At 40.1% G+C, this 23,683-nt stretch overlaps 1 protein-coding gene and 1 long non-coding RNA gene across 2 annotated transcripts in view; one reads left to right on the forward strand and one right to left on the reverse strand.

Annotated features, from left to right (window-relative positions):
• Positions 1-1,366: 1,366 nt before the first annotated feature.
• Positions 1,367-6,220, reverse strand: LOC148150593 (uncharacterized). Its single transcript, XR_015753222.1, has 2 exons — positions 2,674-6,220; positions 1,367-1,724 (listed from the first exon to the last, which is right to left on the reverse strand). It is a non-coding gene; the product is annotated as an uncharacterized LOC148150593 (long non-coding RNA).
• Positions 6,192-23,683, forward strand: part of LOC122543619 (XK related 6a) — a 522,769-nt gene continuing 505,277 nt past the window's right edge. The window contains exon 1 of the mRNA XM_043682445.2: positions 6,192-6,936. Coding sequence (XP_043538380.1) covers positions 6,386-6,936 — 551 coding nt within the window. The 5' untranslated portion in view covers positions 6,192-6,385. The remainder of the gene's footprint in view (positions 6,937-23,683) is intronic.

The following is a 23,683-nucleotide window of genomic DNA, read 5'->3' on the forward strand; positions in this document are numbered from 1 at the left end:
ATGAGCAGCTACATAACCAGCAGCTAAATCTCTCAGTAGGCAGTGCAAATTATCTCACTATTCCTGGGCACAGATTGCCTACTTGGCAAGATATGGCATAGATTCTGAATGTCAGTTTCAGTGTTGCAGTATCACAAACCAATTGCTACAGAAATTATTTATAGCATAATAGTTAGCATTTTATTTACATGAAAATATGGGCATGCTAATCCAGACTCAATGGGCTCAATGGTTCCTGCAGCTAATTATGTTAATATGAATGTATGATGACTTATTATTACTTGTACTCTCCAATAAACAACACAGTAAAATACAGCAAAAACTTCAACTGTCGCCACAATCTGGCACCATTCGAATACCTCAAGAATAAAAAGACAAAGCTGAAAGAAAGTTCATCTTTGCTCCACCATGAGTCCTGAACCCTGAGCTGGCTGACTGATGACACCCATACCATCATTTGCACCAGACTCATCAATGTCCGAGTTGTCATTCTTCAGGTGCCATCTCTTCATAGCTGGGCCCACCCTGTCGGTCGGGTCCCATTCTGGACCCACACTCTTCCCACAAAGATAAGCCCCCCCGCTCTGCTGCTACTATTACCACACTGACAAACCAGGAGACCCAAGCTATGGGACGATCACAACCAGGAATTGCTGCCACTGCCATGCTGATAACCAGGAATCCTTGCTCTGAGCATACTGCAACCAGAAGTCCATGGATCCGCTGCCGCCTTGCTGATGCCTAGAGTCCCTGCTTTGGGCCCACCACCAGGAGTCCTTTGCTCTGCTAAAGCCACAACCTTGCCAACACCTCAAGTCCCCACTCTAAGCATACCACACCACTGCCACTTCAACCACCACGTCACCAATGCTTGGAGCCGCCACTCCAGATTCACAACCAAGAGTCCCTGGCTTTTCTGCCAGGCTAGGCCACCGCTTTGCCACCTGTTCCCCTCACGCTGCTGACAGGAAGACAATGAAGAAAACGAAAAAGACGACCAAAGAGTTATAGAGGAAGAAGCCATCTAGAACAGATGGGTCCAGGAGCCCAAACGGTGCCTACTTTGCCAATGCTGCCATCTTCAATATGACAGTGCTTCAAAAGTTTTGTGGCATTGATGAATGTTTTAAAGGCACTAAGGTTGGAATAATTCTAACACTGCTGCTGGATTAGGTGACAGTTCTCAGAAATTGTTTTTGTTTCAACAAGTAATGTTCATTTGTACTTCTCAGTAAAATCCAAAGTTGTCTCTTGTTATAAGCCCTGTGGGGTCAAATGAACCATATCAACCAAAGCTATGAACTAAGAATTAAACAACATTTCATTTCTTTCAACTTTCACATGAATTAGAATCAATGCAAGTTAGTCATGAATTAGCTGGTAATTTATCATCTGTTACAAAAAACAAATTACACTCGGAACAGAAAATATAGCAACGAGTATCCAAGGAGAAAGAAGACTATCCACTCCACCTATGACCTCAGCTTCACCACACTGTTCTTTTAAGTAGAATTGTAGTCTCTCTCCTGAACAATCCTCTGCAGATATCAGCTTCTGGGTTCCCTTAATGCATGCAATCTTACTTAAGTGGCATTCTTCTTTCTGGGACTTGGTCAACTCTTAGCCCTTTCTTCAATTGGTCTCTGTGTTCTTATGTGCATGCCAAATAATGTCCATACTTCCATGTTCTTCTTATGACACTGCTTCCAGTGCAAGCATCCAACCTTTTCAAAACAATTACAAATTCTCCAGTCATTTTAAAGTAATTACAACTTCTCCTGTATCAAGGGATGTCACAGAGTTCAATGTATCAACCGAATAATTATAATTTTTCTGCCAGTAACTGGGGAAATGCAAGACTTATGGCAAACTGTCCGTTTTACACAGCAAATGGAATCTACACCCCAGACAAGAGCCAAGTTGGGTCTTGTGGCAAACAGACAGACAGTCTTACTACAGTTTCCAGTCTGTTTCTTTAAAAGGTATTACCTAGGCCAAAACAATAATAACACCCACCAACACAATCAAGGTGATCTGATCTTTCAGAAGCAAAATCTTACATGTTGTAAATTGTGTGTGCATGTGGGGTCACCAAGCAAGTTCCACCTACTTCTTGACCTTGACCCTCTCCTGAGGTGTGATGACCCTCAGATTCAACATCACCAGTCATCTCTCTTTCATGACAGCAGCCCTATTGTCCTCTGGATTTTGCTACTAAGGCTGACTGTGTATCGAAAATGCCAGTCATTTACAGCAGAATGGTCTCCAGATGTGATTGGCTAATGCCTCTGTTAATCATGTCTATTTTGGCTGGGAACGGGGTTGTCACAATATTAAGCAAACAAAACCCATTGCATGAAGCACGAAGTCAAATATAAATGTAGATATAGTTTATTATTGTTGTCTCCCCCCCTCATCAGTGAAAACAAATTGTTGTGGATCATTTGGAATCAAGTAGCCATTTTCAAAATTTAAATTACTCATCAATTGATAATTCATAGAAAAATTGATGCATATTCCTTGAAATACAATGGTTCTATTTCAAAAATCTGTCTGTTTAGTAGTGAATGCACACAAGAATATCTGCAATAGTTTGGAAACTGAAAGATTTAGTCATGAATGACATGAATTCAGTTGATATTCACAACTTCCAAATTATACTTAAAGACCAACCTTAAAACTGGAGGCTTCCATGGTGATCCAGCTGTTTTTATTTATGACTTCTGAGTTTTACTCTTTGCTAAGGTTTGGATGGTTTTTTCAGCTCAACTCTCACTTTTTGATCCATAATCTGTCAGATTTTGCTTTCTCTTTCTATTTTAAGCTTGCACTCTTTTCACGCGAATGTAACAGAATAAACCAAAATTAATAGAAAACATAAGTGTCCGTTTTCAGATAGATTTGATATCTGACAGCGTCAATATCTTTTATTTCTCTGCTTTTGAAAACTAATTTGGCTTTGAATAAAAACATTGAGTTTATACTAAGATGCTTACAATTAATTGATGAGGAACTTGGTGGCGTTTAAAGAAAATGATTTAGAGCCTTAGCAGTTTATAATAATGTTGGAAACCTGTAATGAATGGAGAAAAATTGAAAAATAAATGAAAACTTAAAGAACTGCAGATGCTGTAGAATAGGAACAAAAATTAAAAGCCTGGAAAAGCTCAGCAGGTCTGGCAGCATCTGTGGGGAGATATGACAGTTAGCGTTTTGGGTCGAGTGACTGTTCCTCAGAATTTTCTGAGAAATGAGTTGAGTGGATTTTCGAAGATGAGACAGGTCTTCCTCACAAAAAATCCAATTTATAGCTAGTTGGAGTTTTTAAGCATAAAACAAGAACACTGAAAGGAAACATCCATAAGATCAGCCTAATACTTTTATTTCTTGCAGCCTCTTTGACATAGAAAAATGTACCAATGAGCTCAACAAGTGCGCATTTGGACAAAAAAATGAGTTTTGAGGAGGATCTGAAAGGCAGAGAGTGGTGGACATGATGAAAACTTGAGGCAATGAATTCTACTATATGAGGTCCAAGTAAGGGAAAAGGAAAGTGGAGATATGCCAAAAGAACACGGAAATGTTACGGTGCAGGAGGCCATATAGCCCAACGTGCCCATACAGTTCTATGACCTAGTGTTAATTTCCTGGCTTTTCTCCAAATCACTTGTACACCATGTCTGTCTAAATAATTATCCAATGCTCTCTTGAATCCTTCAATGGAACTGCTTCCACACAGTCCCAGGCAGTGTATCCCATACCCTAACTATTCACGGTGTGAAAAAGTTTTATTCCAGTATCACCCTAGCTTCATTCACACATCAGTTTGAATATCTGCCATCATGTTCTTGTTTTTTTTCTTTTAAAGTAGAAGCAGCTTCTCTTGATTTATACTGTCCTGCCCGCTCACAACTCCTCTCAGACTTCTCTCCAAGGAGAACTGCTTCAACTTCTTAAAACTATTCTCAGAAGGTTATCATTCCTGGAACAATTCTTGTAAATCACTTCTGCACTTTTTCCAATGCATTCACAATTGTTAGACATGGTGTACATGTGTCGTACAAGTCTACAAACACTGTATGCTTTTCCATCTATTAACTGCCCTTTCCACCTATCCTGCCACCTTCAATTATCTCTGCAAATATACTCAGATCCCCTGCTCCTGCACCACTTATAGAATTTCACATCTCAATTTTTAAAAGGTTCTTCCAACAAAGATGCATCATTTCACATATTTCTTCATTGAACCACATATCTGCCCACTTCACCAACATGTCAAAATCCGCTGTATCTTCCTCACAGTTGACAATACATCCAAGTTTTGTCTCATCTGAAAATTAATAATACATATCAGGAACAGCGATGATCCAAATACCAAACTCTGGGGAACTCAATTACAAGCCTTCCACCAGCCTGAAAAATATTCATTAGCCATTACTCTGGGTTTCTATGATTTAGCCAATTTTGTATCCATTTTGCCACTGTTCCTTTTATATGATGTTTTCCCTGGCCAGTTTGTTGTGTAGTACTGTGTCAAACACCTTCTGGAATGTATCAGCAGCATTACCCCCTATTTGACACTTTATTATCTCTTCAAATAAATAATAGATATTGACACTGGTGGAGTTTATAAAATAAAGTGATGAGACAATAAGACTATGGGTGAATTTCAATACCTGGGTTAGACTTTAAGTCACTGGAAACCAATAGGTGTTGTTGGATAAGATATAGGCAGCAGAGATTTGGATGAGCTGGAACATATGTAATGTGGAGAATGAAAGGCCAGCCAGGAGAACATTGAAGTTGTCAAATTGAAAATTACCAAAGCATTCACAAGAGTTTAACGATGGACTGAGATTGCAGCAATGGGATTAATGTTATTGTTATAACAGGTGGTATTGTTTTGAAGAAATTATAGGGTCAGATACTTGCAAAAGGCAGTAGCTGGGAAAGCAATTAGAATGGCCTCGAGCTATGGAGTTTGTGTTAGAGTATGAATACAATGATTTGTTCCTCAAGTGGTTTGCCATAGGAAACGTGAGACTTGGACCTGGGTCATCAGCAATTTTGCGGAAGCTGACTCCTCACAGATGATGTCATATAAGAGAAACCTTGCTTGTGAAGAAAAGGAGGGACAAAAACAAATCCTTAAAACTTGAGGTGATAGCAGTCCCAGAAGCGGTTGGTAGAAACTTTATAGTGAAGATTGAATAGGCAAGGTGTTAAGTAGCTGCGGGCTTCCACATCAAGCTGGACAATAGAGAAATAGAACATTGAAACAGACCAATCAGCATCTGGAAAGCAAAAAGACAAGTTAATCTATTCAATGGAACCCTTCGTTGGAGTAGCTGTGACTGAATAACCAGGCCCGGTGTGTTAAACCAAAGTTGTTCCGTAACCAATCGCAAGGCATGCAAACAAGACTAAGATCATAAAGTAGCTCGGTGAGAAAATACGGGGCTTTAAAGAAGCAATGCGTTCGTTTTTGCAGTCAAGACTAACTAACTTAACATTGTTTCACCTCCCCCGTAGTTCTACCTGTCTATTTTGTATGTTAACATGGATCTTTTATCGTCTCCTGATGCATGCTTTTAACTGTTGGTTCACAAGTGAGAGAGAAGCAATGACATGTTAACACCAGTCAGGCATTTGAGGTAAAATTTAGAACCGCAACTATCGCTCATAAATGACAGGGGAAGAGGCTTAGTTTTAACATTTAAATGGATTTCGCAATCTCAAATCGCAGCTCTGCAATGACTCTTCAGTTCTTTGATGTAAAGCCACTGAACTGCCCGCATTTGAGCTGGTGGGGATCGGGGGACGAGTTTGTGATGGCTTGGACGCGGGTATTTTCTCTCTCTCTCTCTCTCTCCAAGAGGCAGGAAAATTAGTGTGGTGTGTGTGTTTGGAGGAGGGTGGGAGTGAGAGAGAAGGATGGAGAGCCAAAGAGACGGGGCTGGCAGGGGAGTGAGGCAATAAGGAGAGAGGGAGAACGGAATGCGTTGATGGAGAGTGGGAGTGAGGATGTGAGAACAAGTGGGGATTAGTGGAGGAGAGGGTTTCGGATTGGGAGTAGGAGAAGAGGGTGACGTGGGGTTAAAGTGAGGGGACACAGGGGAAAGAGTGTGGGCAAGGCAGAGAGATAGGGAGGAGATTGCCGAAGTCCTTCAGGGACATACTGCCCCCTCCCCATGTACCTGGACATATAGTAAGGACTGTGAAGCTCACCTGAACTCCAAACAGGAGAAGTCTCCAAAACTCTTCCACTACTGGCCCCACCCCGTCCCATCATATCCAGGAAGTGAGGTAACAATGCGGCTCCCACCCCCTCATTTCCGCTCGGCCGGGTAACCCCGGAAGCTGAGAGCGCCAGGCACCCACCAAGATGGCCGCGAAATCCGACGGTGTTGGGGTTACCGGTTTCGCCCAGCTGCACAACCTGGACGAATCGGTGACCGAGGGGGGTGACGAGCAGCAGCTGGACGGGGGGCCGGAAGCCAGCAGCTCATTCCACATCTGCCACTGCTGTAACACCTCATCGTGTTACTGGGGCTGCCGGAGCGCCTGCCTGAGGAGATCGCTGTGTAACCTAAAAGGGGGGGACCATCCCGTCTTGGACTGTCTCTGGATCGTTATCGCGCTGCTCGTCTTCTTCTCGGACGTAGGCACAGACCTCTGGCTGGCGGCCGACTATTACCTGAAGCAGGACTACTGGTGGTTCGGCTTGACGCTCTTCTTCGTGCTGGTGCCGTCCGTCCTGGTGCAGATCCTCAGCTTCAGGTGGTTCATGCAGGATTACGCCGGCGGGGGACTCGGGGGTGTGGAGGGACTGAGCAGCAGGCGACCCGGCGTCACCGGCTACAACCGCTGCTGCAGGACCTCGGTGTGGATCTGGCAGTCGGTCATTCACATCCTGCAGCTGGGACAAGTGTGGAGGTATTTGTGTGCGTGTGCGCGGGGGTGGGTGAGGGGTATTTAAAACAAGGCATCAAATGTGTATTTCTGGTGGGGGAGATGTCCTCACATCTCATCGTCTAAATTGATGTAGGAGGGTCATGTCTCCCGAGTGAATGGGAAAAAGGTAATGCAAGATTGCTTTGGAACATTGGTTGGACGTTCGTGTGCTGCAGCTGGAACAAGTACATCGGTACTGTGAAAGATGAGTGATGGATTTTTTTTTACACTCATTGGAGATTTAGTCTGGAAAGTCACTGCGATTTCTTATCCGTCAAAAACGGTATTTGAGTTTATAGTTACCGGTTCTCACCACAGGTACTGAACGTTCTGCAGTTAGCATAAAAATGGCGCAGCGGTGAGAATGAATCATAGAACATGAACGGTGGTTCTCATTCTGGCTTTTGGGATATGATGTGATGACTTCCACTTTAAAAAAATGCTCATTGATCCATGTGAGCTTAATCGAGTTTACCGTAAATGCGTATTAATAATAAATTCTGGTAGTGAGATGAGAATAAAGGTAATAAGAGTGCGTAATATTGCAACGGTCTCGGATTTGCCTTTGGAGAATGAAGCGATATTTTAAATATGACCGTTGCATATAACCATTTGAAAGGTGGCCATTGTGATTTAATAAAAAAGTATATTTGAGGAGGATTTTAGTGGATTGAGCAAATGATTTCTCAATTATCACTGTTCATGTATTAACTTTAATAATTGCAGTAAGTTATTAGCATTAGTCATTAACAGCATACTGTTGGGACAAGAATAACAAACGAAAAAAGACGCAGTTTACTTGCTATTAATTTATTGAAGCGGAATGTACGATGCAGGCATTTGCAGCAGAGTTAGGTGGGGACTTTACACACACAAGTTGGGGGATAAAAGGGAAATGTGTGAAACTGCATTCTGACTGATCTTTGGAAATACGTGGGTGGCACACCCATTGAGAATAAACTGAAGAGCACTGCCGTTGTTTTCTTGGAATATTTCACCATTTATGTGGAGAGAATGTGTGGGAAGAAAAAAATGACAAAATGTATTGAAACTGTTTCTTTGCAATAATCGAAGTGGAGGAGTGAGGTGATATCCACTTGTCATGTTACATTTGTATACAGTAGTGAGTGAAGGAGATTTTGGATAAATGCATGAGATTTTCAGACCTCTCATAGAAAAATGGGACTTTTCTTTACCCAACTAAATTGCATTGAGTAGCAGTGCCCAGTGTAGAAATTGATTACATGAGAATCATCCACAAGTGCAGTATCTGGATGGGCAGTTTAAACATCCTAATAAGGATTAAATTGAATATTACGGACTGACAATGTTATTTGTGCTGCAAAAAAGTAATTTAGTTTTATGCAAATATTGCACATTTCATGTGTTATTTTGAAGTGAAGCTGCCTTTGATAAACATTCCTGTAGCTAAGACTATTTGAGTGGAATTCATGATAATCATTGCTGTATATGGGCTATCAAAAGATTTTGAGAATACTGTATTTTCTATTTGACCACAGCATGTCAATGATGCTATTTGTAGAATGAATTTTGAAAAAGTGTTATCCTGTTTCTCCATCAGGAAATCTAAATATATGAACTCACCTTATTGCCATTCTCTTTTTTTTTCCAAGTAAATCACAGGTTCTTCGAGCCTTTGCAGATGGAAGCGGGTTATAGTGTGGCTGAGTGAACAAACCATGGCACAGGAAAAGCTTGAGTGGGGAAATTAAATAGCATTGTAGTTGCTACTAGGGGCAGTATGGTCAAAGGGTATAGAGTTCTCTGGAGCCATGCTGGAGAGTCCAGAGACTCTTGACTGCTTGATGGTGAGGTTTGGGACATTTGTTTGGAGACTAACGTAGAATGGGAAGAGGAGGATTCAATGGTCACGGTCCATGTAGGTAACAGAAAATAACCTGAGTTTGGAAGGGGGGGGGGCATGTGGAGTTTCTCTGCTGAAATCTTCAGAAGTAACACCTCAAGTGGCTATGTTATATCAGACACATCTACCTTTCTGGATGTAAGTTTGCTTGATGAGCTGGAAGGTTCAGTTTCAGATGTTTCGTCACCATACTCGGTGACATCATCAGTGAGCTACTTTTCATAATCAGATCAAAGTTTTGATGCCATGTCAGCATGATTATTGAATTTGCATCCCACTCTTAGTGGTACTGCAGTCATCCTGTGCGGTAAATGCAAACTACTGGGAAAATACTATGTTCTGTCCTTGGCCCTTTTAATATCCTGCTTCTAATATATATTGTGAATATCAACATTTTTGTTCATACTACATAACTGACGTGCTGATGGGGAGTGAGAAATGGTAATTTGTGTAACCACTCTCTTTATTGCTGCTTTGTATGTATGAATGCAACTTAGCAGATCTAAACTGTTTTGATGGTTTTTACTTAAGAGTGCAATATTTGGCATTATCTTTTAAAACTTGTTTGAAAATATCATGCCATTTTTGAGTTAATGGTCTGCAGTTTCACATTTTGTATTACCATTTTCTGGTGGACAATGATCCAATGCAAGGGCATTTGAAGTAAGTGGCTCGGGCTCACAGTCAATGAACTAGTGGCAGAGCTGCAGACACACAGACAAGTGAGACAGGTAATGAGCGAGAAGTTAGAAATGGAGGAGTCACATTTCTTGCAATTGTGTAATGAAGTCAAGGTTTTTGCAGCTTATGTGAATGTAACTGGGGGCTGCTGGACTGCTGAGTCAAATATGCTACATGATATTGCTCAAATCAGGACAGCAAATTGGAATGGGGTGGTAAAGTAAAATCATAATGCTTCAGGTCCTGGAGATCAGAAATGCAAACAGTTTTGGGAAATTCAACAGATCTGGCAACATTTACCAGATCACCTGAATTTCCTTAGTGTTTGGATTTCAGGAATAAAGTGAAATTAGGGGGATAGGCTGGCTCCAGAAAACAGAGTTCAGAAGACTCCATTGCATGCTTGGTGGCAGGATTTGCGATATACGGCTGGAGAGGCACCTGTATTTGTAAGGGGAAAATCCAATCATTGCTAGCCACATGGTACCAACAATGTGGATAGGTATAGGGAAAATGGTTCTGCTTGATGAGTATGGGGGCTCGGGAGCGCAGGAGAAAGGTCATGATCTATGGATTGCTAATTATGGCATTGGGTAATCAAAAAATGTGTTATGCTTCATGGACTACTGGGAGTGCAGGAACTGGACCATTGGGATGGTCTTCACCTGAACCATGCTGGGTGCAGGCAAGGGATCAACGAGGAAAGATGAGATAAAAATAGAAGCCAAGGTAACAATAATGGAAATGATAATCAGAATGTGGCTGTAAGGGATAGAAGAAATCTCAGCAGATATAGGTTGCAAAATTACTAATAAGATAGAACAATGCCTGTGTTTCTGAATGCCTGTAGTTTGGTAACAAAGTGGATAATTCGACAATCCAAATGGATCTGATGCTCATTGTAGAGGTATGGTTACCAGGATCTAGTTATTCAAGAATATGTTCAGCAGGACAGCAAACTAGGAAAATGTTGCAAAGTAGGTTTATTAGTGACTGAGACATGATTTTAGTCCTAAAGATCAAGATGTAGAATCATTTTTGTTAGACACAAAGTTAAGTTTGGAAGTCACTTGGGTGTAATTCATTGTCCCCTGAATAAAACCTACACTACATACAAGAAGAAATATTTGGGAGCTTGTGAGAAGGGTATGTTTATAGTCCTGGATAATTTTAGTGTAATAGTTGGATGAGTCAGATTGTCAAATGTAATCTGGTACGTGAGTTCATGATGCTTCACACAACTGTTCTGAAAACAATATGTTCTAGAGCTAAACAGGGACCACACTGTTATAGATATGACATTGTGCAACAAGACACCAATTAATTAATGATCTATAGGGGCAGTCAGGAGGATATGAAGACAGCTGGTTGAAATTAACCTGGAAATTAGATAGTTGGATAGTTCAAAGATGCAATAGGAGTTTTTTGATATATGTTATACTACTCCTGGTGCAGTGTGAAAAACTGCGAAGAATGACTAAACATACTTGAGGAAAAATGCAGAGAACGAGAGAAAGCTAGCTAGAATTATGAAAGCATTCAAAGTTTATAAAGGTATTTAATAAGAAAAGAACAAGTAACATGAAGCCTCATGGGTTTGGGAAATTACTAATGGAAAATAAGGAAATGGTGAATGAATCAAACACCAATTTTTCATTAATGGATGTAAATAACAGCTGAAATGATTCTGAATCAAAGGGTCGAAGGGAAGCAGAACCTTAAAACAATTAAAATCACCAGGAAAAGGTATGAAGAAGATTAAAAGGTGACAATTCCCAGGAAGATGGCTTTATCCCAGAATTTTTAAAACAAAAATGGTTGCTGAGAAAGGAGGCATATGTAATAAATTTCAAACGTTACCAAGGTTCCTGAAATGTCCAACTGTATTGGAAGTAAAATCTATAACTCGCCTACTTGAGAGGAGGGAGACAGAAAACCAGGTATCCCAGTACGAGATTCTCAAAAGTTAGTGCACTGGTGCAGCAGATGATTAGAAATGCAAATTTGATGTTGCAGGTTAATTTGATCTGCAATAAAAACTCACTTCTGTGGTGACAAAAGGTATGCATTGTCACTCAAAAATAAAGTGTAATTTTGTCCTTCTGTCTTTTGTCTGTAGGCTGGCTCATGATCGCAGATATTAATTAGGAGAGAGTTAAGATTGAGAGGAGGTGTTTTCCCTTGAAGTGGAAAATGTCGGTTGTATCATCCTGAATTGTTGGGACCTTTAATATCTATTTCAGCTTATTTTCTGAAGGCTACTTTATGATGTCTATCTCACCTACTTTTTAACTTGGTAAAATTGTGAACCATGTCATTGTCACTTCATTCCATTGCTGCCTTCCTAACATCCACCTTCCAGAAACATCACTGCTCCAGCCCTAATCCATATCTCTGTTATCCTTATCTTAGCATGTTGCACTTGCTAGATTGTGTATTTTTTGCCTACATTGACTCCTGTTCAGGACATTGTATTGGTTTCAGCTTTATCAGAAAAGATAATACTTGCTCAGTACTGCATCAAATAAACAGACCTGGTAGTGTTCCTGTGCCCTTTGTGAGGCCTGAACAAACCTTCTGACTGGAGCATTAATGCTACTAACTGAGCCAGACTGTCACTTCGGAATGAGATGGATAATTATTACACCTACAGAAGAGTTCTCGATGCTGCTTTGTGTCATTTGTTTGCGCTCGCATCCCTCCCTTTTTTTTGTTTGTTTTGTATTTCTCAAAGGTCAGTCTTTTTTGATAATGGTGTGACATTGGTAGTTTCCTCTGGGAATTTTCCAGAATCTGAAGGATTCTTGGAAGATTACTACCAGTGCATTCATTATTTTTGTAGCTCCATCCTGAAATATTCTGTGATGCATCCTGTAAGGTACAGGGGGCCTTTTATTTTCCCTTCTGCTTTTTCTCTGGTGAAGGTTATTGTATTTATTTCCTGTCTTCCTTTATTTTCCTTGGTTATGTAGTGATTTTGTGCATTTTTCAGTGAAGGCTGGCGCAAAGTATTTGTCCAATCCCTCTTCTATTACTGGCACCCTATTATTATTATTTCCCTGGCCTTGTTCTCTTGAGGATCTATATTAACTTAGGCTTCTCTCTCCCTTTTTATGTATTGAAAGAAGCTCTGTCTGTGCACCTTGATATTACTTACAAGTTTATCCTCAAAGTTTATCTTCTCTCACTTTATTTTTTGATGTCTTTTGTTGGTTTTTAAAATTTTCTCAATTCTCCTGCTTACCGCTAGTCTTTGGCACAAAAGTTTACTTTCTATTTCAATATGATGCTGCTTTTTAACTTCCCCAGTTAACTGTTTTTGACTTATCCTCTTCCTAGAAATCATCTTTCTCAGTGGCATATATCTGTGTAAGCATGAACTGCATTCTTAACTATCTATTATTGTTCCTCAACAGTAATAGTTATCTGCTAAAGTCCTGTCCCACTCTGCTATAGCCAGCTCTGATCTCATTGCTTTGTAATTATCCTTATTTAAGCTTAACCTTTGCAAGCCTACATTTCCCCTCTCTCAAACATGCAATGATTGTTGGATTATCATTATTTTCCACATAAATTTCAGCATATAGCATGAGTGCCATGATTTTTGATGAAGATGAAAGGTAGTTTCTTCTTTGGGATATTATGGTACATGACTGAGTGGAAGATTGGATTTTTCTTGACAGAGAAGCTTATGGACAGTTGTGTTGCAATGAGCATGTCCATCATGAGTCAATGAACAAATACAATCACTGTAACATATTGTGAGCTCCTGTGATCTGCGATAAGCCTTGTTTTTGATCTTTGTGTTCTTGAGATGCAGTATATGACATTAAGTTTGTTTTATTTGTCAAGGATGAGAAAATCCCTCCTCTTCTTTTTCATTGGGTAGTCCTACTGTACAAGTGTACTCTGGGGATAGATTTGACCAACTTGTTGCTGTCAAAGAGAGGGATCAACTCGCAATTTAACAAGGCTGTTGAGCTTTTGCTACAGTCCATGGTTGAAAAATAGAGTTAAATTTTCATCTTAAGCTCTGGGTGGGACACCTCCATTTTAAGCTCTGTGTTTTCTCTCAACTTTGTGTTGTCTGAAACTATTTGTAGGTTTGGAATTGTCTTTATCACCTTAGATAGATATAGCCTTATTAGTTATTGAACCTATTGAAATTGAGGATGGTTTATCTCTACAAAATTCTTGAGTTAGGTCCTTTTGTTATATGCATTCCATCCCTTCTTTCAGCTGCTGCCTGACAAAGTTTCTCTTGACAGAATGTTGGAAGAATCCCTCCCTTTAATTGTGGATGACATGAAATGGTTTGATGTCAGCTGACCAAATATGGACCGTCAGTAGTGTTCATGTTTTTTTCTCTGCTCTCAGCCCTAATACAAATTATTGTATAATTTTAATTCAAGCATGCATGGTTTGAGAAGTTGTTTAACTCTTAAAACTGAAGAGTATTTTAAATGTGGCTTTGTGGTTGAACTGTAACCTTGAGGCAATCTCCAAATAAGTACATGAATAAATGGCATTGTGTTTATTGTCATTTCATTTAAAATCAATTGTGAGCAATGATTGCTGTGCCTCAAGCTGGGTAGTACTTGTGTGGTAACTTCTGCAGAAAACTTTTGTATTTTTGGAATAAAATATAAATGCTAAGATGTTGATATTTTATTTCTCTGGACAATTGTCTAACCAAATGAAATTGCAACACTGCTTAATTATTTCCTGGCATTTTGGCTGCAGTCGATGTAAATCAAACTCCAGCCTGCATTCTTGTCTTTGTTCAGCTTTCTGGCGAGCTCGCTTCTGCTCAATATAAGCATTTAATATATGAAAATATTAAACCGGAGTGGGAATTTGTTTTGCACAAGTACACAATGGCTTGATCTAATTTAAGTTAACCTGATAAAAAAAAGTAGTGACCTGGAGGAATATAACAGGTCTGCAATGAGAAAAGAGTTAACATTGACTGCATTGACCTTTCAACTTAAAACATTTCATTCTGTTTGTTCATCACCGATGCTGCCAGTCTGTTGTGTTTCTTTAGCACTCCATTTTTGTTTTAGAATTGAAGTTCCTTGTGTTTATTTAAATCTACCTCGTATGAGTGTGGGAACAAAATGGTGCTTGTCTTCTGGTTTATTGAACTGATACCATGTTTTTCATTATGTAGCTGTTGAAATAATGGTTGATGTGTGCGTTCCATCGTATTTGCATTCTTGTGCAAACTGTACTGCCACACAAAAAAAGATTGAACAGTTATCTTGTGGTCACTTCTGGGTGCAAAAGGCATCTGAATCCTGATTTTTATATACATTGGATATAACAAAATGTTACTTTTGATAGATAGGGAGATGCTGCCATTTATTGAGTCCTACTAAAGTTTTAGTTTTGGGTGTGTTGGATCTTGAATCAATTAAATTAAAAGAAACTTATAGAATACCTAGATTTTAAAGCTTGCCCATCACAATTTCAGAGTGGGCTTTCGTAGTGGTGATGAGATTCTTGTTAAGTTCAGAGATTTATAATGCTTGAGCAAAGTACTATTAATGGAACCCAAGTGAGGTGATCAGGTGAAAAATGTTGAACAGTTCATTTGTTGACACATTATTGTGTTTTATTGATTAAGTATTTATTAATGAGTAATACTATGCTAAATGAGGGTCAGTCAGATCAATTGACTTGCGATGTAAAGTGATGCCAATAGCATGGGTTCGATTCCCACACCAGTTGAGGTTACTGTGAAGGTCCTGCCTTCTCAACCTCTCCCCTCACCTGAGATATTCTGACCTTCGGATTAAACGTGCCATTAGTTGTCTCGAAAGAGAGAACAACCCTATGGTCATAATCATAGATATACTGCACGGAAACAGACCTTTTGGTCCAACTCGTCCATGCTGACCAGATACCCTAAATTAATCTAGTCCCATTTACCAGCACTTGGCCTATATCCCTCTAAACCCTGCATATTCATATACCCATCTGGATGCCTTTTAAATGTCATAATTGCACCACTCTCCATCATTTCGTTTGGCAGCTCATTCAGTACACATCACACCCTCTGTGAAAAGGGTGCCCCCTTAGGTCCCTTTCAAATTTCTCCCCTGTCACCCTAAACCTATTAAACCTGTCACCCTTTAGTTTTGAACTCTACCACTCAGGGTAAATAGACAAGGTCTTTTCCCCAATCCATGCTCCTCATGATTGTATAAATCTCTATAAGGTCAACCCTCCGACTCCTTTGGGACTATGGGGACTTTACCTTTGTTAAATAATCTTAGTGACAGCAATATTAGTGGATCTTCTGGTTTCCTTTCAAATCTGCATAGATTGCATATCAACACTTAATACTGGCTGGAACTGCACTTGACAACTCATCTAGATAGTTTAAGTCACCAGGAAATGAGAATTCATCTCCTGCATTGCTGTCAGCAACATTAGAGAAACATTTTCAGGGACACCTTTGTTGTACCTTGGCACAACTTATTTTTCCCATCTTTTTTCCCTCCTTTAAGTACTGATGCTTCCATAGCCATTCCAGAATGCAATTGCATATGTGGCCACTCTGCTTGCTAAGATCATTCATGTAATGTGATACCTTCTTGATATCCATTTCTACTGTTGTAGCTTCATTTGTTTTTGTATTGGAAAACAGTCCAGTGGCAGGAACCTAGATTTGGGAATACAAATGCTTGCAGTTCAAAGAGTGAAAATAAGTGAACATTATCCCCCTCTCATTCCCTACTCATCGCCTTCCAAGCTATCTTCCATCCAGGCCCACCCCTCTTACTGTTTATCTCTCAGCCCCCCCACACCCCACATTCCGAATGAAGGGGCTTATGCCTGAAATGTCAAAATATCAAAAACAAGGAGGAATTCCATTGAAATTCATAGAATACTGAGAGACATGGATGGAATGGACTTTGATAATATGTTTATGATACTTCTCAGTTTCTCTACAGTTGCAAACAGGCATTTTCTACTAATTCAGGAAATTAGTGACTTCTGAATCAACGTAACTTCATATTGCTCTGATGACCAACTTCATTAGGAAGTGGTCAACATGTAGCATCCTTGACCCTATGTGAAAAGGAGAGGGTGGATTCTGTCATGTGGTTCCCTGAGTATACTAATCAGTCATTTGGCAGAATGCTTCCTGACCAGAACTTTCCAACTAGCACCAAGACAGAGCTTGGCTGGTGGTAAGATGGGCAGATCCATCATGAATGCTTAGTCCATGTACACCACTGCATACTGCCCTCAAAGCAGCTGCGCTGGTGAAGAGACGGTCACACATCTCTTGGTATGTGCCTTTGCAAAGAAGGTCTGGAGAAAATACATTGGCTTTTAAGATGCATCCAGAGCAGCTCTGTAATGCAGGACTATGTGCTCTACGGGCTGTTCCCCAAGATGTACATCAAGTCAAACGGTGACTGTACCTGGAAGACCATCAACTTGATGAAAGATGCTCTTTGGCCAGCCCAGAGCTAGTTGGTCTTTCAGTGTGAAAACTTGACCTTGACTGAATATTGCAGAATGGCACATTCCAATGTCCCTGACTATGTTCTGTGAGATGCACAAAAGTCTGGGGCAACTGTTGCCTCGGTGCAAAGGGGAAAGACTTGTCTAGAATCTTTTTGTCAACATAGAATGAGAGTCTGATCAGTTATCAGACCCTCTTGGTGCTTCAAAATTAACATAAATAGTTTCCTGAATTAGGAGAAAATGTCTATTTGCAACTGTAGAGAAACTGAGAAGTATCATAAACATGTTATCAAAGTCCACTCCATCCATGTCTTTCAGTATTCTGTGAATTTCAATGAAATCCCCCCCCCCTCATTTTTGATATTTTGACATTTCAGGCATAAGCCCTTCATCCGGAATGTGGAGTGTGGGGGGATCGAGGGGACTGAGAGATAAATAGTAGGAGGGATGGGGCTGGGTAGAAGGTAACTTGGACCGCCTCTGTCGCCAAATCCTAGCCACCCGACGCCTAGAGGAAGGACACCTCATGTTCTGCCTTGGGACTCTCCAACCATATGGCGTCAATGTCAATTTCGCCAGTTTCCTTATTTCCCCTCCCCCCACTTTATCCCTGATCCAATCCCCTTAATATTTATCTCTCAGCCCCCTTGGCCCCCTCTCCCCATTCCTGATGAAGGATTTATGCCAAAATGTTGATTCTCTCCTGCTCCTTGGGTACTGCCTGATCTGTGCTATTCTAGCACCATACTTTTTGATTCTGGTCTCCAGCATCTGCAAGTCTCGCTTTCTCCTCTTTTTCTTCTACTTGCATACACCTTTGCTCGAAACGAGGCATATACTGCACTCTTAATTCTTTTCTGGAACCTTTATTAGTATAGTGCTTCATGTTTATAGTTTATGCATGCGTGTGATGATTTCTGAACATTTCTTGATGACAAAGTTGTAGTTGTGTCTTCAAAGTGTCTAACCTTTACAATAACACTTGCAATTATTTTAATCAGATGTTATGACACACCTCTGGGTCAGGTGCGACCCGGACCAGGGCCTCCTGCAGTGACAGTTGCGTATGCCAGCTAGATATCATTTATAAGACTGTATAATAGAAAAGCAGAATGAAGCCATTTGGCCCTGTTGAGGCTTCACCAATTGATCAGGGCTAATAAGTTTCTCAATCCCATTACCCTGCTTTATTCTCTCCGCACTTGATCTCCTGACCAATCAAGAACCTATCAATCTTTGCTTTAAATACACTTAACAACTTGGCCTCCACAGCCTTCTGCAGCAGTGAGTTCCGCCAATTCACCATGTGGCTGAAGAAATTTCTCTTCTCAGTTCTAAAGGCTTGTCCCTTACTCTAGGCTGTGCCCTCAGGTCCTAGTCTCTCCTACTAGTGTAAATATGTTCTCAAACATCCACTCCATCCATGTATCTTAGTATTCTGTAAAGTTCAATGAAACTTCCCCCTCATCCTTCTAAACTCCAAGTGCAGACCCAATCTCCTCAACTGCTTCTAATCATTCTTAGAAACCTCTGCTGGATGCCTTCCAATGCCAGCTCATGCCTCCTTAGACATGGTGCCCAAAACTCTGCACATTATTCCAATTGTGGTCTGGCCAGAGCCTTATACAGCCTTACCATCTCTGCTCTTGTATTCTTACCCTCTGAAAATGAATGCTGACCTTTCTTTGTCTTCCTAACTGCCAACTGAACCTACATATTAACCTTAAGAGAATCCTGAATTAGGTTTCCCAACTGCCTTTCCCCATTGAGAAAGTAGTGCCTCAATTCTGTTTGCCAAAGTGAACAGCCTAATGCTTTCCCACATTGTATTCCATCTGCCACTTTGTCCACTCTCCTAGTCTGTCAAAGTCTTTCTGCAGTTTTACTGCTTTCTCAATATTATCTATCCCTTTGCCTAGCTTTGTCACCTGCAGAATTAGCAACAGTTCCTTTGTTCAAGTCATTAATATATAATGTGAATAGTTGTGGTTACAACACAGGCTCCTGCAGAATCCACAAGTCGTTGTCAGCCATCCTGAAAAAATACCCCTTTTATCCCTACTCTCTGCCTTCTGCTGGTCAGCCAGTCTTCTTCATGTTAGTACCTTGCCCTTAACACAGTTGGCTCTTTTCTTATTTAGCAGTCTCCTACGTGGCACCTTGTCAAAGGACTTTTGGAAATCCAAATAGATCATGTCCATTGGCTCTCCTTTGTCTAGCATCTAGGTACACATAATGATCAGATCCACATAGACTGCAGTGATTCTAGAAAGTGGCAATTTAAGAGGCAATTAATGCTGGTCAACAAAATAATACATTTTGAAAAATCTAGGCATATATTCATTGAGAGTCACCAACCCTGTAGAACATAGAATGAATGCAGAATGTTACTAACAGCTTTATCAGAAGGTTGCAGTGTGTGCGATCTATATTGTGGCATTGAAATACACTTCAATTTATTTTCAAGATTTCCTCTTAAAGCACGCATGCTAGTTAAATAACAGTGACAGTGCTGTCAGAGTAACCTTTTAAAAGGGGGTTTCCTTCATAAGGTTGGCAGCAAGTAATAACAACCACACTGAAAGCCTTTAAATGAAATGTTCATTCTTTTGACTCTCCCCATCCAGTCTGTCTTGTGCAGTTATCCGTGGAGGCTGAATCTTCCTGCAGTGTAAATGGGGTCACTGTTGCAAGGCAATGATGTCATTGTTGAAGTGTGAACATTACAGGGCAGGTAAATAATGAGTTTTGTACCTGATTTATATTGAGAAATGTATATGTTTAAACAGTGAAACTGCCTTTTGTATTATTTTTGTAAGTATAAGGAAGTGAGAACGTTTACAGTCTGAAGTAAGCAATTACTCTTGTAGCATGTTTTGTAACAATCTGTGTCATGTCATATGGGGGTCATGTCAACAAAGGTTATTCTTATACATGAGTGCTCAAAGAGTTGGTTACTATTACTGCAATTAGTTTTAATTGCAGTAATTATGTGAATTAGGTGGCTCATGATATCCAGCTGTGACAAACATTGTTACTGTGGTAAATAACACATTGCAAGGCTTTTTCTCAGCTGACTAAAAATATTGTTTTGTTTTCATGTGCATAAATGTGATGTCCGATTTTAATACATTTTGAATTTTTAAATGAATGTACATGGATTCTGCATATTCTGGGATTTGGGTCAGCAGGATAGTTGAAAAAGTGACAACCCAGTTATTTTCTTGTGTATGTGTAAATACAGGTCCAAATAAAGTACAAACTCCTGTCTTCTATGAATGCTGTAATCTTGCTTTTATTTGCCAGAACTATATCCTTTTTTGAGAATTTAGTTACAGATTTGTGCTGTACACTTCAGGCATTTATGTCGACTGTCATTAATTTGGCAATGAGATTTCTTTTACTATGTTTAGTATAAATGCAATTCTCTGCAGTAATTCAGAGATTTGACAGTAGATGATAAAGAGAATGAAAGCAACCATTAAGGGGTGGGCCAAATGTAGACGCACAACTTTTTTAAGAGCTGGGAGAAAGCTACGAAGATTGAAGTGTTTAGAGTGTAGAAAATACTGGCTGCCAGTGGTTCAACAGATTCTAAAATAGTAGTTGAGTGAATCATAATTTGGAAAGTCAAGGTAGGAAGGTTGATGAAAGTCATGAAGAAGTTGAACTACAATTGAGAGAATTATCAATTTGGATTTTTGATCCAATGAAGGGCAGGAAATTGAACTTCAGTTTGAGTTGCATGCTGAGGTTCTGCATGAAGTATTGGGTCTGGGGGCAGTTGCATATAGATAAGTTATGTTGCAGCTTGTGGGAATCAAAGATGATGGTTTGCTAGTTGAAACTTTATTGCTGGAACAGCACAGCAGGTCAGGCAGCATCCAGGGAACAGGAGATTCGACGTTTCGGGCACAGGCCCTTCTTCAGGAATGGTTTGCTAGCCTCAAGTGAGAATGTGTATAAGGTGTGAGCAGGCAGGGAAAGAGTTAAGTTTAGGGCTACGTGGCAAAGGCTTAGCTAGCATGACTTTGACCAGATAATGACCTGCAGTAAACAATGAGGTACTGGAGGCAAGGATAGCGGGTTTAACAAGGTGAAGAACATCTATTGTGTAATGCCAAATGGCTTAATCTTTACTGTTGATGCTTGCTGATTGTACCAGTCACCCAATAGGTACTGATGTTGCCTTATTTGGATAGTGACTATATAATTCCTTAAGAATCTGCTGCTTCTGCAGAGAAGACAGAGAACTCGTGTGCTTGTGTACATGGGCGATCACTCTCTCTCCAGGGCTCGGAATAAAGATGAAGAAGGTCAAGCCATACTGTGTCTCTGAGAGTTTGCTTCGACTGATACGGAAATGGGATGGTAATATTGTCAAGTCAGGCAGGAGTCCAAACGAATAGTTGCCATCAGACGGTTTCAGTGATAGCCCAGAACACCATTATCTCGAGACGGACGGCTCACTAGGTAAGATTTTAAATCTCGGAACCTCTCGATATTTCTGTGTCTCTGAAATGGTCCCCTCGTTCAATCGCTTTATATTCTACGGACTTCTTGAACCATAATTAGTTTAGTCGAGAGATGCAGTTTCATAAACGTACTGACAAGCAGGGGTTTGAGTCCCTTGGGTTTTAATTGGGGTTTTAGTCCCCGGACATATAGAGTAAGAAAAGGGGTTCAAGTCCCTGTGAGAAGTAAAATGAGAAAGAGGTTCGAGTCCCTTGGACTTAATTGGGATTCAAGTTTCCGAGGTAAAAGAGGGTTAAAGTCCCATATGTAAAGGAGTTTGGAGTACTACAGACATGAGGTTTGAGGCTCAGAAGCATTAAACCAAAAGTTAGAAATGATGAACTTCAAAGAAAAACATTTAAACAATATTTGGTGATACTTAAAGTTTGTTCCCCACACCTCCCCTTAGAAGTACTTTGAGGACAACATGCGTCACTGGGAAATGGAGGAGAAAGTGGAGATGGTCTGCTCAGATCCCGATAGTGAAGAGCATTGACTACCGAGGAAGCTTTGTCCGATGTTTTGTGGTGGGAGTGTCAGTTTATGGGCTGTGGACTCGACTCTGCGCGCGCTTCTTCTGGGGGAAGGGGGGAGTGGCTTGGACTGCGGCGCTGTGTGGTCCACTGAGGCTTTTCTCCTCTTATAAGTGTAATTTCATCGAGAGGATGCAAAAACAAAAGAGAAACACAGAAATTAAGGTTGTACTAATACTTGGGTCGAAAAAGGAAGTTTCAATGTAAATTGTGCCATGCTGAGAGTTTTTGCTATTTAAATATTTTGGTTTGCTAAAACAATGGTTCAGAAAATGCTTTTAAGTGACTTTTGCCTTGTTTGAATCAAGATCTCAATTCCCTGTGTTTTGTGGGCTATGCAATAGGGCATACTTTGTTTTTACATCAACATTATACAACATTAGGTCCTTTTTAAAAAAATATCAAACATTTGACTTTAAAACAAATTGCATGCCTTGAGCTGCTGATTTGTTTGAAATTCTACAATGTCTGTTTTTAAAAAAGCCATTGTCAGTGGTCATGCTTTAGCCAAATGAGAGTATTGTATTAAAATATCTTTGCTTTTTTGAAATGCAGTGTTCACATACAGAAGAGTGCATTTTAATTTTGATGTGTTACAATTTTAGAGAATATTAGAGCTTGAGGCCAAGTGGTTTAAGTTCTGTCAATTACTGTTAAGACCTCATTGGCCCACTTCATATTGCAAATTAAGAGAATATTGATCTCTAGCAAAGTTGTACAGTTACTGGTCTGTAACCAGTATGATTCCAACTGTCTTATTTGGAAAGTTTCATTTGAAGAACATATTTTAATATATGCTGCATTTTTTTCACACAAATAAGATTTAAATGCGAACTGAAACTGCCTCTTCAATGGCTAAAGCTCAGGAAACATTTTGCTGTTTTTTTTTTGCTGTTCCAGATTTTTGAAATATTTTTCCTGACAGCTTTCACATTAGCCAAGTTTTAATTTGTCAAAGGAAAATCATTTTTGAATAACCTGAATGGGGTCCCCCGAGGGTTTGATTTTAGGGCCACTAATTGTTATTTGTAAATGACTGAATTGTTTAGGCTGTACAATTTAGAAGTTTATGTATTGTATAAAACTTGATAATGACATAAATAGTGAACAGAGTAACAGACTTCGAGAAGATTGAGAATGTTGAAAAAGGCAGACACAATTTAGTGTCGTTAAATGTGTGACTGTCTTCATACTTTGGCAAGGAAAGAATGAGAGAGGAAATCACAAATACTTTCAGCAGCTAACATCATCGCTGGAGTTTCTCCATTCATAGGTAAAGCACACCTTCGGACCACCTGCCCCTCCACATCGTGATCCAACTAATTCAATCAGCTTCCCAGTCATGAATGTAAAAAGTGAAAAAGCTAACAACAGTGAGGAGGAGGTCTGTACGCTTTTTTGTCAGTGGCCTTCCTATGGACATTAAATCACGTGAACTTTACTTTTTCTTTCTTTTAAGAGATATGAAGGTACACCTTCAAGCTAACATCAAAATACCCAGTTTGGAGATGCCGGTGTTGGACTGGGGTGTACAAAGTTAAAAATCACACAACCACATATCATAAAGGAGGATCAGACGGGGTTTATTAAGGGCCGTAGATCATCCAATAATGTTAGAAGGGCTCTGAAT

Source organism: Chiloscyllium plagiosum, unplaced genomic scaffold (assembly GCF_037043375.1).
Source record: "Chiloscyllium plagiosum isolate Xiang-an unplaced genomic scaffold, Cpla_swu_hap1 HiC_scaffold_3, whole genome shotgun sequence".
Classification (NCBI taxonomy): domain Eukaryota; kingdom Metazoa; phylum Chordata; class Chondrichthyes; order Orectolobiformes; family Hemiscylliidae; genus Chiloscyllium; species Chiloscyllium plagiosum.